Here is a 15,985-nt window from a genome sequence, read left to right on the forward strand (position 1 = left end):
TAATGTTCCTAATCTGATGCAAATTTTCAAATACAATTAGATTGTTGTGCTTCCGCCCAGTTTATTCTGCATTCTCCCATTCCAGCAGCGAGAGATAACGCGTCAATCACCAATGCACCACAGAAGAAGAAATATAATGGCGTCATTGACATGCGACTCGGCAACCAGCGAGGAAACGCGTGTTTAGATCCCGAGGCAACATTAGTGTCTCGTGTTGAATCACTCAACTTCACAAAGACGCCGTCCTCAAATCCACGAGATGGGCGAAAGTAGCCGCCCGTGCACCGTGTGGCTGGGCTCGGAGACGGGCATCCTGAAAGGCGTCAGCGTGTCCCGCAAACAAGCCTTCAACTTCTGCAACAGCTCGCAGTTGAGCCGCCAGCACGAGGTCCGTACGCTGTCCTGGGCCGACGCGGCCGAGAGCGAGCTGTTGGTTGCCGCCGTGGACGGAACTGTCAAGACATTTAGCGTGGAGAAGGGGGCCTTCACCGACACGCGAAGCTGCGGCGACCCCGCCGAGGGCTGTTTCGTCGGGATGGCGGTACTGGACAACGGCGCGTCGCTGGTGACGTGCGCGGAGAGCGGCTTGCTCCGGGTGTGGAGGGATGAGAGCCGCGAGCCCGCCACGGAGATCCGCGTGGGTAGCGACGTAGCCAGGATGAGGCAGAACCCGGAACACCGGCACAACGTGGCGACCGGCGGGAAGGACAATTGCCTCAAAGTGTGGGACCTGGAGAAGCCCGACAAGCCCGTTTTCACTGCTAAGAACCTGCGGAGCGACTGGTTGGATCTACGGCGACCACACTGGGTCAAAGACATGGCCTTCATACCGGGATCCGATAAGGTGGTTACCTGCACGGGACACCACCAGGTGAGTCCGCAAGGCGCCGCCTCATTTCTTTGAAACACAGACAGATTTAATCTTCACTTTATGGCTAGCAAAAAAGGTGCAGGGTAAGGTTAGCTGAACTGGAACACTCTAATACTGAATAGGATCGTCATTATCTGCACCGCCATTTAAATTTTGGTCTAGAGCAATTCAACGAACTGAAAAGGGACATTCCGTGCTGTTCTGCATAAAATAATTATTTTACATTTATGATAGGTACGCATTTGGGCTCACCGATGTCGACCCCCCTCGTCCAAATACTCACTTATTTACTGCTGCTGCTGTACAGTACTACTATTGTAATTCAATATGCATTTTTTTCAAGGTCGTTATCATATATTTTTCACAAACAAGCAATTTATTATTCCAAGTTATAATAAATATTATTAGCCATTATCTGAGCCGCTTATATATAAATGTCATGTAGGTTTTGCTTCTGCTGAAATAAAGGCAAATGAACTGAGTTAAAATGAAAGACGGTTGTACACAGTAATCAGGGAATTAAGTTTGGTAACTCACAATACACTTTGACTTGCAGTCTTTTCAGAGTTCACGATGACAACTTAAAATTTCACCAAACGTGGCATAAACAAGTCAATATGACACAAATCAGATTACAGGTACAAACAAATCTGTAAGCTTTCACTTCAACTTTTCAAGTTTCATGAATTTGTATATACATAATGTATAATAATATGTAGACAATCTAAAAAAAAATATATAAAATAAAGCTTACTGACCGAATGAGGCACGTTTTTTTTGTCCAAATTTCTGCTTCACTGTGAACATTGCATACTACTAAATTTCAATGTCGATTTGTATTCTATTCATTGCTCAGTGGTGCTCACTATTTAAATTTGCTTTGTCCACCCAGGTCCATGTGTACGACCCCTCCACACCCCAACGTCGCCCGGTACTGGAGGCCACTTATGGGGAGTACCCGCTGACGACGCTGTCTCTTCCTGCCGCGGGGGACTCTGTGGTGGTCGGCAACACGCATGGTCAGATTGCCGTACTGGACTTGCGAAAAGGCCTGGTGCGGGGATGCTTCAAGGGCCTGGCCGGGGGTGTGCGGGGTCTGCAGTGCCACGCCTCGCAACCCCTGGTGGCATCCTGCGGCCTGGACCGCTTCTTGCGGATCCACAGCCTGGAGAACCGACGAGTGCAGCATAAGGTTTACCTGAAATCCCGCCTCAACTGCCTGCTGCTTGCCAGCCGACAGCTGGAGGAGGCAGAGTGCGCTGTGGGGGAGGACGGGCAGGAAGTGAAGGAGGAGGACGATGATGTGGACGAAGTGTGGGATGCCATGGAGCAGGTGGACGAGCAAGAACAGAATCTCAAGAGAAAAACACCGGAGGAGGAAGCAGAGAATTCTAACAGAAAAGCGCAAGAGAATTTCCAGAGCAAAACTTCAGAGGAAGGAGAGAATCTTGAGAAGAAAACACCAGAGGAAGAGCCTCCGAAGAACAAGACAAAGAAGAGAAAAAAAGCTCAAGCCTGAGAGCATTTGCGGTGTGCGCAGTGCGTGGGACATATAAAGTTCGAGCTCCTCAGACTGAAAGTTAGATGATACTATGCGAGTGTTCCTTGGAGAATTTGCAGCTTTTATCATTTTATCACATGTATTAAAATGACTTGTTTTTGGTCATGATATACAAGTGCCTACAGCTGCTTTGTCTTGAACATTAACAGAAAATACAACAGCCTGTGAATGAATCGGTTCAGGAAAAAGTAATTCAATTTTAATCAGCAGATATTGTGAAACTGGCATTTGTTAATTGATTATGGACGAGAACTAACTTAAACATCCATATACACTTGTCACAAAAAGTTTGTTCAGATCTATCATTTCTGTTCAATTTGACCGGTTATGGTTATAATGCATTTTAAATTCATCCTGGAATTTCGCCCCAAGCCCAAAATCCCAAAATTTTGGGGATCTGTTTATATTAGTACAAAATCCTAACATCTAGGATATACGTGAGGAGGTAAGCCTTTTTGCGGTTTTGAATTGCTTTTTAATGCACAAACAGTATTACAGTAATAACAGTCAACAATGAAATGTACACAACCTAGTGGACATTGAAATGCCGTTTTGTTTTAGCAGCAACTCATTTGTAATTCTTTAATAAAATGACAAAAACAAACGTGTGAGCAGCAGTGATAAGTTCACTGTTAAAAAAGGCAATGTAGCTGCTACGTAAACATTTGTCTTACAAAGTGATGGAATGGTTTAAATCGGGCAAAATTTCCCTTTGTGACCTATTAAACAAAAAAATATCACGTTAACTTAGCGGTGAGGATAACAAGGATGTCTTGCCTTAAGTTTTCACTTTTTTACTGTTTGAGTGTAACATTCTGGTGCATGTTGGGTAACAAGAACAGCTTACGTTAACATCAGCTACTTCACGAATACGTGTGTTCCCCTCAAGGACGGGCAGATAAATACAAACATGTTTGTGAAAAATATAAATATTTAATGTAACAACATTTGTGATAGTTAATTGATTTATTGGAATAATATATTGGTCAGTCTTCTTTTTTTACCCATACCTTTTTCCCCCCAATAATTTAATTAACCTAACATTAACCAGTAAAATGGACAGAATGTATTAGTCAAACCTCGGTTTTCGAACGTCTCAGTCCTCGACCAAATCGGTTTTCGACCAAAAATTTTGCGTTTTTTATGCCTCGGATGACGACCGAATTTCGGTTCTTGAACAAACTGAGCGCACTTGAATCCTCTCGCCTTCCTTACACGAGGAAGTGACGCTTCCTCAGGTAGACAAGGAAGTGACGCTTCCTTGTTTAGCGTTCCATGGTGAACAGACGTGTTCAAAAATATATATTTTTTAAAGAGTGGTTTTGGTTTTCGAACAGCCTTCTGGAACGGATTATGGTCGAAAACCGAGGTATGACTGTATTATGAAAAGGACATTTATTACTTGGTAGTTTCCTTATGGTTATTTTAATTATAACATAAACATGGGAATTGTTTTATTACATTAAAAAACTTTCGATTTCGAATTTAATGACCTCGAGCACTAAAATTCTCCCAGGCCTTTGGTTTGGTTGGCGCGCTATGTTTCTATTTTAATCAATAACGTAATTAGGCAACCCCCCCCCCCCCCCGTGCATTAATTTAGCGATTGAACATAATGAAGGTGTTTGTGTTGATGGCGTTGCATAACAATTGATTTGGGGGTGGGGGTCTCTGAAAAGTAGTCATTTTGGAGATGCAATTCTGCCCGACAGTGAGTGAGTTAGGTGATCATTAAGACCGAAAATGAAAATTCTACCAAGTATGTAACACGTTCATAGGTTCTCATCGTCTTCTTTGCGGCCGAATCTTCGTCTGGCCAGCTTCTCCGGGTCATGTGATGCCATATCGCTAAAGTCTCGGAAAATGTCCTGAAAGGTTTGGTCATCTCCTGCAAGGACCGCACGGATGCTGCTGAGCGAATCACAAAGCTGAATGTTAAGAGTTTCACGGACTCACCCGTAGCTCCGAACGCTGCTTCAGAATCTCGCATCTCCTCGTTCATTCTGGCCATGCGCAGCCTAGAGTGACCAACAAGTGAGGGACACAAAAAAACTTTACAATCCACCAATTGAAGTGTTTATATGATGTGATATTGACTTTTTAATGTCCACTCACCGAGTGTGAAATTAAGCAAGTCAATCTTTTGCTGTCTGGGCTTCTGCCCCAATGTGACGTTAAAACTGGGCTTGACATGCTCTCGCCCCAACACAGTTTCTCCTTATGGATTGGATATCTTTACTTGTCAAGTTGCAAAAAAAAAAAAAAAATGTTGCCATGGGCAAGAAAAATTGCAAAACATAGCAACAAATTTACACCCAAGCTTTGTCCAAACCAACGCTTGTTTTGTGACTCTCAAAAAGTGTCTATGAAAGAGTCCTAAATTTTTCCGGGTTGCGACGATAAAATACGTCTTTTTTATATATATTCCTGCTTCCACACCAATAGGGGCAGCTTTTTCTACTAGTGTTGGGCGGTGTCCAAATGGTGATGACGTGCAACCTACACAATAAAATCGTCCATGACATTTAGCAGTTTATTCTTCTTGTGAGTATTGTTGTATGCTCTGTTTTTGTATGCGAAGCTGCCCTGTGAGTGTTAAAGTACCAGTTATTTGACGGTTGAGAATTACCGCAACATTGATGCCAAATTCAGTTTGAACATCTCCAGCATATCTCATTATATGGGAGCGTTTTGTTACTACGTGATTCGGTTGAACATGTTGATGAGTGAAATGTATCCTCCAGCGATAAATGGAGGTTTCATTGTATACACGTATTTGTTGAGTCTTGTGTAGCGTGCGCTTCATCAGCTCACAGCGTGACGATGTCAGCATGTGCTGTCTGCACTGCGATGGCAAGTGGGTCGCATCCACTCTCATCCACTGCATACTGATTGGCTCCTCGCTTCAGCAGCAGACACACCTGCCTGTGGGGGCGGATAGAACGTCACAGTGTGTGTGTGTGTGTGTGTGTGTGTGTGTGTGCGTGGCTGTGTGCGCGTGCGTGCAGTGACCCGGTGTGTCCAGCGGTGGCTGCTGCGTGCAGAGCTCCTTGTCCTCTGAGGTCTCTGTGGTTAATGTTGGCGCCGTTCAGCAGCAAAAACTCGGATGCCAACAGCGACCCCTGCAGGGAAATGGACTTTGTTTCATTTCAATGAAGATTTTAGTCTTGTGTTTTAAAGTTAGATTTAGATCTACAGTATGTGAAAACAGACTGTAAAATTGTCATAATTTGAAATCGGTTGTTGATTTATTCCGGTAAGTTTTTGATTTTTTTCTTCTTCATAAATCACAATAGGGCGGCCCGGTAGGCCAGTGGTTAGCACGTCGACTTCACAGTGCAGAGGTACTGGGTTCAATTCCAGCTCTGGCCCCCTTGTGTGGAGTTTGCATGTTCTCCCCGGGCCTGCGTGGGTTTTCTCCGGGTACTCCGGTTTCCTCCCACATTCCAAAAACATGCGTGGCAGGCTGATTGAACGCTCTAAATTGTCCCTAGGTGTGAATGTGAGCGTGGATGGTTGTTCGTCTCTGTGTGCCCTGCGATTGGCTGGCAGCCGATTCGGGGTGTCCCCCGCCTACTTCCCGAAGACAGCTGGGATAGGCTCCAGCACCCCCCGCGACCCTAGTGAGGATCAAGCGGTTCGGAAATTGGATGGATAAATCACAATAATTTGCTCTCATTATTTCCAAATTGATTCCTTTCAAAAAAAAAAAAAAAAACAAGACAATTGTAATATTCCAAATTTTCTTGAAAAAATATGTTGGAATTATTCTCTAAATAATCAACTTTATTCTGTCAATACTTTCCAGCTGTCAAAAACAAAATGCTCTACTCTTCGTCTTACTTCATGAACATTAAATATAAGGACTGTAATCTTATAAATGACTTGTGATATTCAAAATGTATCAAAGTTGGTGTCAAATTCCAAATTGATTCTTTAAAAACTATGACTTTAATGTGGTAATATTACGACTTTATGCTTGTAGTATTATAAATTAATTTCCCCAAAATGTTCTTCATCTGACATTATCTATTAAGACTTTATTCTCATGCACAATATAACTTATAAATAACCATTTTTCCCCATTTACATATTTTTTTATCTTGTAAAAAATGTATCGTCGTGGTACTACATTTTTAAATGCAAAAATGTCCAAGAAAAAAAAAATCGGTTTTATTTTCACATTATTACCGGTACTTCTTTTTTTTCTCCCCTAAAAAATGTTTCATCATAGAAGTAACTTGTATTCCCTCACCCCTTGGGCGGCCCCAATGAGAGCAGTGCGTCCTTCCTCCTGGGCCAGGCTCCCGTTCACCGGTGCCCCTTGGGCCACAGCTGTCACCAAGGCGACCAGGTCTCCAGCCACCGCGGCTCGGTAGAGATGCAAGAGTAGCGAGGCCTCAAAGTTGTCATGACGCACTTCAACAAATACACCACTCCACGTGAACAACAACATATACGAAATACACAGTGGATACAAAGAGTCGACACCCCGCCTGTTCGATGACAGGTTTTTAAGGTCGAAAAAAACATTTCACCAAGATTAATCAATGTAAATAACTTCCGGCATTCATGTGACCTCGGGCTTTTATTACAGTACAGTCTTTTTGAGTCGGAGTCTCTTAGTTTGGAACATTTTGATATGCCAATACTTGATTCTGGACTGATCCACATCCCCAGTTATAAGAGGGTGTACACAGTTGAATAATCACCTCTCTTTTTCATACGCCTCTCCAAAAGATATTTGGCTTATATTTCACCTTGGGTTTTGAAAGCGTGTTCCTTGATCTCAGTTTTTTGACGACACAAAACCTTGGCAACTGAACAGTGGCGCTTTGGCTTTTTATGTCCACCAGACAAAAACAACCGCTGCCACCAATTTGTTGATGAAATGTACTTACTTGGGCCATCTTCGTCGCCATTCCGCCTCACAAAGGTCTTCTCGACGTACTTGTCTCGTATCCAAGCTTCCTTTTCAGCACTGACAAAGAGTTTGGCAGTCAATCATCCAGTATTGATCACAGATTGAATGACAGGCGTGTGTCGTGTTTACTGCGGGCTCTCCGTGGTGGGTTTGACTCTGTGCAAACACCGTGCCTCGTAAATGTTGTTGATGATGTCATTTCCGAGGACGCACAGCAGCTATATCACAAACACAGGAAGTCTTGCTTTTATGATCACAAACTTCTTTGGAATGGTTAGCTCCTTTCATCACATTACCACTAAGTGGTCACGTGGTACTCCACAGAAGGCATGCAACTCTAAATTGCGACTTGTCTCAACTGCTAAATAAAAAAAACAACTAATAAAACATACATAAAACATCAGCAATAAAGCAGGGGCGCAAACGATGAACGACAATAGAGCGGGCAACACTGTAGTATCAGAGGGAGGAAGGTGGCTGTGTGAAAAGAGTTTACGAATGACTCCATCATTTGTGTACGAGTTTCACCTTGAGTTGCTCGGCTTCCCATGAGTCCAGCGTAAGTGAGCGCACCTTTGACACGTGGACGCCCAGACTCCTGCATGCATCAAAGACGGGAAGAAAAAAACAAAACAAATTGGGAGCTGATTACCGATTAGTGGGTAAAAAAACAACAAAACAATATCCCATCACCGATCCGATCAGAAGATGGACCAGTCTATTTATACAACTTTTTTTATTTACTTTATAGTTGACCTCCACTATTTGCGGGGCATTGGGACCAAACGGACCCATGAATCGTCAAAATTTGCATCTAAATGTCAAAATATTGGGGGAAAAAAATCTGATTGTATAAAATGAGAACGCTTCACTCCTTACAAAACGTCCCCGAATGCAAAACAAAATGCAAAACACCGGCCGATCCGAGACAGCCGATCTCTACTTAAGTCTACACTTCAGTAAACAGTTATTCTTAAAGGAATGTGACTTTAACCTATTAAGATGACACATTTTCACCTTGACCAAATGTTCATGTTTGCATCATCATCATATTGTAGCTTTTCTTTGAAAAAAAAATATACATAACTTAATTTTCAGAATATTAGATCTTTTTTTTCAAAATTATATGATTTTATTCTTGGTAATATGACTTTTTTTTCTTGAAAATTACAAGACTCATCTTTTTCCTCAGAAAATGGTGAACATAATAATCTTAATGTTTTTATTTACAAAAAGAGTTAATTCAAAGAACATTTCATGTATATCCTTGATTAGATTTGACTTTTTCCATTAAAACCGTGTGACTTTTAATCTCAGAAAACTTTACTTAACTGCAAGAAAAACATAAAACTCTTTTTAGTGGCAAATGTTTGACTTGCGTGTGTCAGTACCGGTGAATCCCTGAGCACTGAATGCACACCGTGATGCCCAAGTTGACGGCTGCCCATCGCGGTTCCTCCTCGCCGCAGTCGCAGCAGCAACGGTTGCCGGCCCCCTGCAGAGCCACGCCCAGCACCGCCGTTCTCTGATTGGCCGCAGCGTTGTCACCGCCGCTCGGCGGGAGGGGCTCCTGAGGCTGAAGGACACTTTTGTGAATTTTCTCATTAGTTAGTATTATTGGCATGATGAGGTAGCAAAAGGTAGCAGGGGGCCTGCCTGTGTGGGCGTGGCTTGGCCTCGCTCGCGATACGCCATATCGATGCTCCCCTGTAACGCTTCCATCCATGCCAGCCTCACTTGCTCAGAGTCGGCCTGAAGGGCACAACACCTGACGGGCCATAATAGGGGGCATTATGGCAGACTATGGGACTATTATGGGACAATACAACATGAAATAGTACAGACAGTAATGGGGGACATTATGATTGACCACTGGACAAAATATGGAACATCATGAGACAAAATGGGGGACCCACTCACTAAACAGACATTCATCTTAAAGTTCCATCCTGTCTGTCTTGTCCTCATGGTTTTCTTGTCAATTCAGACTCATCCATCATTCAAACAATACAACTATGTTGACTATGTTGAGTTAAATGTTGATGTGTTTTTAACTCACTTGTGCACAGACATCAACTGGAAGCAGAATCGTCGGTCCAGGTCCTCCAAAGACTTGACGGCACACAATCGCAGGTCCTCAAACAGAAGCGTGGACGCCTCCTGACGAGCCAAACAAAAAATTAAACGTCACAACCTCTTGGCCTTATGAAAATGAACAGCATAAATATTATGACTTTATGACCAGGAAGTGGATTTTCTTTTTCTTTTTTTTACTTTGTGTGACTTCCTGTAGATGAGTTGGTTGTCTCTGATGGAGAACCAGCATCTGTACATAAAAAGTACGGATATAATTTTTTATTTTAGCATTTCGATCATGTTTTTGCTTTTGGCATTGTCTTGTGGAGCCTTTTTGGACCATCCGTGTTCGCGCCCCTTAAAATCTACAGTAACTAACTACAGGGGGAAGGAAGAATTTCAAAAAATGTTGAGGTTACAAGAAGACATGTGACCTCTTCCACATTTTTGCCTTCCTGCGGGAGCGTTTGAAGAGGTAACCTTGGATGATGTCGTCAGTCCCACGACCCAACTGGAAAAGCGTCTCTCCTGAGGCATCCTACACACACACACACACACACACACAGGCAAAATTATTGTTTTGTCGTCCCCCCCCCAAAAAAAAGAATGAAGGAAAAAAAGAAAAAAATTAAAGGTTACTTTTGTCTTCAATAGAACACATTTTTTCCTAACTAAAATAATTTATTTAAAAAATATATTTTTTTGTCAGATTGTCTTTAAAAAACTTTTATTGAAAAATTAGTTTATTGGTAAAAATATTACTATTTAAAAAAAAGCATATAAACCTGTTTATTCCTATACACACTAGTATTAAAAATCTAAGTTAATAAACTCTTATTATACGCTGTCATTGTAAGTTGTATATACAGAATGCCAATACATATATTATCTATCTACTGTATATCTATCTATCTACATATATATATATATATCCCATAGTAATAATATATAATTCTATTATTTTTCATTGAAATGAACTAAAATGTCATTAATCCATTGCAGACCAAACAGCTCCTGACAACCGTAGAAAACGAATTAAACAAATTAAAAAACTGGTTCGACAGAAATAAATTGTCACTTAACCTGAAAAAATCGAAGTTAATTGTTTTTGGCACAAGACCAATCAAACACCAAGCTAAAATTATGGTAAACTCAATTGAGATAGAAAGAGCGTATGAAACCAAGTTTCTCGGATTAGTAATAGACTCAAAACTATGTTGGAAGCCACATATCGATAACGTAAAAAGAAAAATAGCCAAAACCGTAGGGATCCTCTACAAAACCAAGGAAGTGCTAAATAAGAGATCTTTGTACACATTATACACTTCATTATTATTACCATATATGACCTACTGTGTGGAAATATGGGGAAATGCCTGCAAAACAAACACACTCCCTATTCTCAACCTACAAAAAAAAGCAATTCGAATTATTAATAGATCAAAATATACGGAACCCACAAATCCACTATTTATCAAATTAAATACGATGAAATTTTATGACCTGGTTGACTTTAAAATCGCCCAATTAATGTACAAAGCACACAATAACCTGCTCTGCCAAAACATTCAGAAGTTTTTCGAAATTCGAGAAAGCAGCTATGATTTAAGAGGTACCAACTTATTCAAAAAACTCAAAACAAGAACAAACATCAAGCAAAGAAGTGTATCTATCAAAGGTGTTAATCTGTGGAATAATCTCGAAACGGACCTGAAAATGAGTAAATCGCTTGCTGAGTTCAAAAACAAATTCAAAAAAATAGTACAAACAACCTACATCAATCAGAGTTAAAATGATAAATTCAAAACATTAAATATAATGATAAATCAGAACTAAGTTGATAAATAGAGAAAGGTATATAAATATCCATTATGAATACAAGAGAAAATTTACACAAGAGTGTCAGGGTGTGGAAGTATATAATCCCGATACAAACCAAAAGTTGTAAAAATATCACGGTTAAGGGTAAAGTATGAGCCTTAATGGAGACTTCTTTCTTCTTACTTTTTTCTTTTCTGATTGATATAAAAATGATTTATTAGATACAATCACATAACGGGGTAGGACTAGATAAGTTTTTTACTTCTTCCTACTCCCTTGAACATAATAACTGTTGAATGAAGATTGATTTCTTTCTTTTTACTTTTTTTATCTACCTTATTTTCTGTCAAATTATTACTGTATATATGTTTTATGTTCAATAAACAAACAAACAAACAAAGACCACGAAACAAAATTCTTCGTAAATGTTTTTTCTTAATAGCCGGTATTTTTATTGATATTGTAACATCAACAGAGGGGGAGTAAGTCTGCGAAAGGAAAAAGACCCAATCAAAATTACCAATGTTTGTTCTAAAAATGTTTTTTTTCCCTCCTTGTTTTCCAAAAATATTGAAAAATGACTTTGGCAATTATCCTATATGGCTGATGAAATGTAAAAATGTGTGCTGGTGATATAGGTGACTTACTTGTTGCTGGACCAGCAGATGATTGTTCTCCAGCTCTTTCCTTTTGCTCGCACACTGAGCTGAGCGCTCGCGCAACTGAGGACAGAGTCAAAAGAATCGTCTTGACTGGTGCGTCATTTGTTGTGTTTGTATGCGAATGTGTGTTTGCATCCACCTGTGTGGCCATGACCTTCATGCCGGGCTCAAGGTCTCGGAGCAGGTCAAAGCCTTGATGGAAGAATGTCAGCTGAGCATTGACCAAGGAGAACACCTCAACGCAACAACACAACTTTATTCAGACTTCGACACTAATAACAACAACAATATCCATTCCAAGTATTATAATTATTATTAGGCATAGCTGATGTACGTCTTGGTCCGCATCAGTGTGGATGTTTGTATTATAGCTGAAAAGAAATAACTAGAAACTTTCAGAAAAAAAAGCAAACTGCATGTCCACTGTATTAGGACAAACAATGGTTTGGGATTCAGGTGAGGGTAAAAACCTACAGCAGAAGCAAAAAAAGAACATTTTAAATCTTTGCGATAACGTACCCCTGACGAGTCTCAACACGGTATACTTTGACATCAAATTAAATCGACAGTGACAGTAGAAGGGGGTGCAGCGTAAAATGTCAGCCCCTTTGAATGGTTGAAAACAGGTGGATTATTCTACATTATTTTTATTTCGCAAACGCAATATTACCGGAATCAGCATGCCGTACTTCGACTAGTGGAAGCACAGCAAACATATTAGTGCAAAGAAAGTTTTTTTTCTTGCCCTCTACTTTTGGTCTTGATTGACTAAGAGCTGCATCCCAATATTAACTCTAAGCAAAGCTAAGGTAAGACATGAGTGAGGTCATAGTCTCACCGAGTTCAAGAAGTCCACTCTCTGCTGAGTCTTGAATGTGTTGAGCTGAATGACAAAAAATAAATATAAAAATGAAAGAGTAGAAAAACCAATTAACAGATACAACAAAAAGAAAAGTGTATGTGTGTGTGTGTGCGCGTGCCTGCGTGCGTGTGTGTGTTTATCTATCCACTTTCCACTTGGCATGTGCGTAAACAACGTTTGAGGAAAGATGTCGCATGTGTTGATACCTGCAGACAGTAATCCAGGGCAAAGTGTTGGTAGCATTTCCGTGTCGCAATGAGCAGGTGACTCGCTCTTTCGGCCTCGACGGTCTTGTGTCGAGACACTTGAGCATTCTTCAGAGTCGCAGTGTCCAGATCGTCACCGATACGCAGAAACTCATCACGTGTTTCCGCCAGCCCAGGCAGGAATCTGAAAAAAATCAAGTCCATTAATCGACTTGTAGTCAATTTGTATTTTTAGATGTTATCGAAGGCAGCGGGCCCCACCCTTTTTAGCCCCACGGACAGGTTTAATGTCAGACAATATTTTCAGGGATCGGCTTTTAAGGCGGGATAAATACAACTAAATAATATGATATGACCTGCATGAAAACTGTTATCTTCTAAACAGAATAAACACGAGGGATGTCCTATCTGGCCGCAACACTGTCTGGTCGCTATGGTAACATTTAAATGTGCCATCAAAATAAGATACACCGCAGGTAAAGAGTGAAAGGAAAAACATCTTTCAAATTCCAAAATGAATAAAACCCTGTACTTACTGCTTGCATAGGCTGCTGAGCTGATGGCTGATGGCTCGCTGACTCTGATCCAGCAACATCTGAAAGCACACACACACACACGCAAACACACAGAACAGCATTATTTCCGTGTGTGTGTGTGTGTGTGTGTGTGTGTGTGTGTGTGTGTGTGTGTGTTCTCACAGTGTGGAAAGTGAGCAGCTCCTGCAGGCCTTGCTTGAACTGGCTCAGGCAGTTCTAAAAAGAGAAGACAAAAAATTGTCGGGCATAGGTGTCAAACTCTGGTCCTCGAGGGCCATCTGCCTGTTTTAGATTCCTCCCTTCTCCAACACACCTGATTCAAATGATCAGCAAGCTCTGCAGGAGCCTGACATTGATCCTGATCATTTGAGTAAGGTGTGCTGGAGGAGGGAAGGGGAACATTTAAAACACGCAAGGTACAGGCGAGAATTTGACACCTGTGCTCTGAAGGTACGTACACAACTAGCAGTACAATGGCGCTCTCTAGTGGTGCGTGAAAACAAATCACTTCATAAGAAACAAAAGTAATACATTTAATACATGAAATGTAATCAAACATAAAAATTAACGAAAATATCTTCCAATGGGAAGAAACTTTTGGGAGATAGTAAAAAAAACTACTGATAGTAACTAAATTAGATTACTCGTGACTTTATGAGCTACATTCACCAGCTGCATCTGTAACCAAGACACATAAATGACAATAACTGTGATTGGTTCCTTATTTGTATTGCCTTACAATAACACCTGGAGAACTAAATATTATATAATTGAATATTTTAGTGTAGTTGTAAAAATCCAAGAGGCACTGTTTAAGAAGGTTCTACAAAGCCGGTAGGTCCTTACCGCAATGACGCCGTCCTCCTTGTGGAGTGAGAAAAGCTCAGACAGGCCTGCAAGGAACGTCTGATTGGCTGCATTGTATACTTGTCCCGCCTCCACCATCTTGCCGCACAACCTCGTTACCTGATTGGTGGCATGACAAACACTTTTAGAAGACCAATAGCATGTTGACCTTTCAAACAATAGCTACTTTGAAAATGTATGGAGCGAACCATACATTCTAACCCCAGCCACGATATGTTGAAGCTAATATAGAGAGACCAAACTACAAACCTTTTTTAAATAGTAAAGTTCTCCCTTAATGATGGGTTCGATGAATGCGCATATTAACTGGTTGGGTTCGGTACCTCTAAGGTTAAGAACCACTGCACTAAAGTATCAGTTTGTTGTTATCTTTGTGCCAAGGAACTATTTTTAAATGACTTGAGTCAGTTCCTAAAGGTATAAAAAAAAAATTACTGCCACCTTGTGCCCTTTAGTGCTAAGGAACTACTGCATGTTAGAATGAGTTGAGTAGTTTAATTTACAGAAAAGCAGTGCAATGTCACATGCTATGTGTGGCATGTTGATGCCATGGAACTACTGCGTGTGGAAGTAAGTTTAGAAGCGTCACTTAGAGGCAAATATTGTGTTTTGTCATCTTGTCGCATTTTGTTGCCATGGAACGTTGTTGAAGTGAGGTGAGGAGTTTCATTGAGACAGAAGCATTGTGTTGGTGGCAAGAAACTATGCGAGTTTAAACATAAATATTGTTTCTTGGAGATTTTTGGTGCCAAGCTTTCTGTTAAAGTGAGTTGAGGAGCTTCATTTCGACAGAAGTAGTGCGTATCTTGGTCATTTGAGGCAGGGTTTGGTCCCTGGGGACAGTCAGTGTCGCACCTTGTCCAGTTGTGTCTGTAGTAGAGAAACGTCCTCCTCACATTGATCCAGGTTCCGCCTGAACAACACAACGCACGGAAATTGAGGCAGCAGCTCACGCCACAACTAATCGAGTGAAAGCTGCCCACCTGAAGTCAGGAGAATCCGCGACGCATTCCGAGAAATCCAGCAGCGCGTCCATGTTGAGTGACGGCACTTGGAAACTAGACCGTCACCGAGTGCGCTGCCACCACAAATCACCCGTTACTCGGATACCTAACACTCACCAAGACTGCGCATAGTCGGAACACAGTTCCATTCAACGTGCACGCTTACGACAAAGACGGAAACCTATTGCGTTTTCTAGATGTAATGTCTTATGTAGCAAAACCTAAGTTGGGAACAGAGCAGCTGTCTGCATCCCACACGTCCAAAAGTGATGCTAATGGAGCAGTACCGCGCCCCCAACCCACATCCGGACTGAAGTCAGCCTGCAGAGACATCTGGCGAACGGGAGCGGTATGACGTCCGTTAATTCTCATGACGAGGGCTATTTTTGTCATTTAAATGTAAATATTTTACAGTTGTTAATAATACAGAATAGTGGTGTACATCTTGAGTTTGTCTCTGTCCTATGGGGTTTGGGTCATAAACACTGCGTCAACAGTCGTCGCACGTGGCAGTGCCGCCATATTGCTCCGGACTCACGTCATCAGAATGCGCGGGCTTCGTTAACATGTACACAAGGCAACTGTTCAGAATCGC

The 15,985-nt window shown here is 41.5% G+C and overlaps 2 protein-coding genes across 4 annotated transcripts; one reads left to right on the plus strand and one right to left on the minus strand.

Moving 5' to 3' along the window:
- The first annotated feature begins 141 nt into the window (after positions 1 to 141).
- Positions 142 to 2,790, plus strand: wdr74 (WD repeat domain 74). The gene is made up of 2 exons (XM_086124958.1): positions 142 to 871; positions 1,764 to 2,790. Exons 1-2 carry the CDS (start codon positions 260 to 262, stop codon positions 2,388 to 2,390), a joined length of 1,239 nt encoding a protein of 412 aa, XP_085981084.1. The 5' UTR covers positions 142 to 259; the 3' UTR covers positions 2,391 to 2,790.
- A 192-nt stretch (positions 2,791 to 2,982) lies between these two features.
- Positions 2,983 to 15,683, minus strand: LOC147197512 (arf-GAP with coiled-coil, ANK repeat and PH domain-containing protein 2). 3 transcript variants are annotated; one of them, XM_086124955.1, is made up of 22 exons: positions 15,370 to 15,683; positions 15,242 to 15,299; positions 14,366 to 14,485; positions 13,682 to 13,735; positions 13,520 to 13,578; positions 12,984 to 13,167; positions 12,754 to 12,798; positions 12,055 to 12,150; positions 11,901 to 11,975; positions 9,867 to 9,970; positions 9,631 to 9,682; positions 9,416 to 9,516; positions 9,013 to 9,124; positions 8,748 to 8,932; positions 7,885 to 7,954; positions 7,486 to 7,574; positions 7,334 to 7,413; positions 6,688 to 6,851; positions 5,445 to 5,554; positions 5,247 to 5,357; positions 4,389 to 4,450; positions 2,983 to 4,320 (listed from the first exon to the last, which is right to left on the minus strand). In XM_086124955.1, the coding sequence occupies exons 1-22, from the start codon at positions 15,420 to 15,422 to the stop codon at positions 4,205 to 4,207; spliced, it is 2,100 nt and encodes a 699-aa protein (XP_085981081.1). In that variant the 5' UTR covers positions 15,423 to 15,683; the 3' UTR covers positions 2,983 to 4,204. The 3 variants fall into 3 exon arrangements, with proteins under 3 accessions (XP_085981081.1, XP_085981080.1, XP_085981079.1); XM_086124954.1 differs by having other exon boundaries at positions 2,983 to 4,340; XM_086124953.1 differs by having other exon boundaries at positions 2,983 to 4,450.
- Between the last annotated feature and the right edge of the window lie 302 nt (positions 15,684 to 15,985).

This window comes from Hippocampus guttulatus, chromosome 12, assembly GCF_054856545.1.
Source record: "Hippocampus guttulatus isolate MCC_2025c chromosome 12, RoL_Hgut_1.0, whole genome shotgun sequence".
Lineage (NCBI taxonomy): Eukaryota > Metazoa > Chordata > Actinopteri > Syngnathiformes > Syngnathidae > Hippocampus > Hippocampus guttulatus.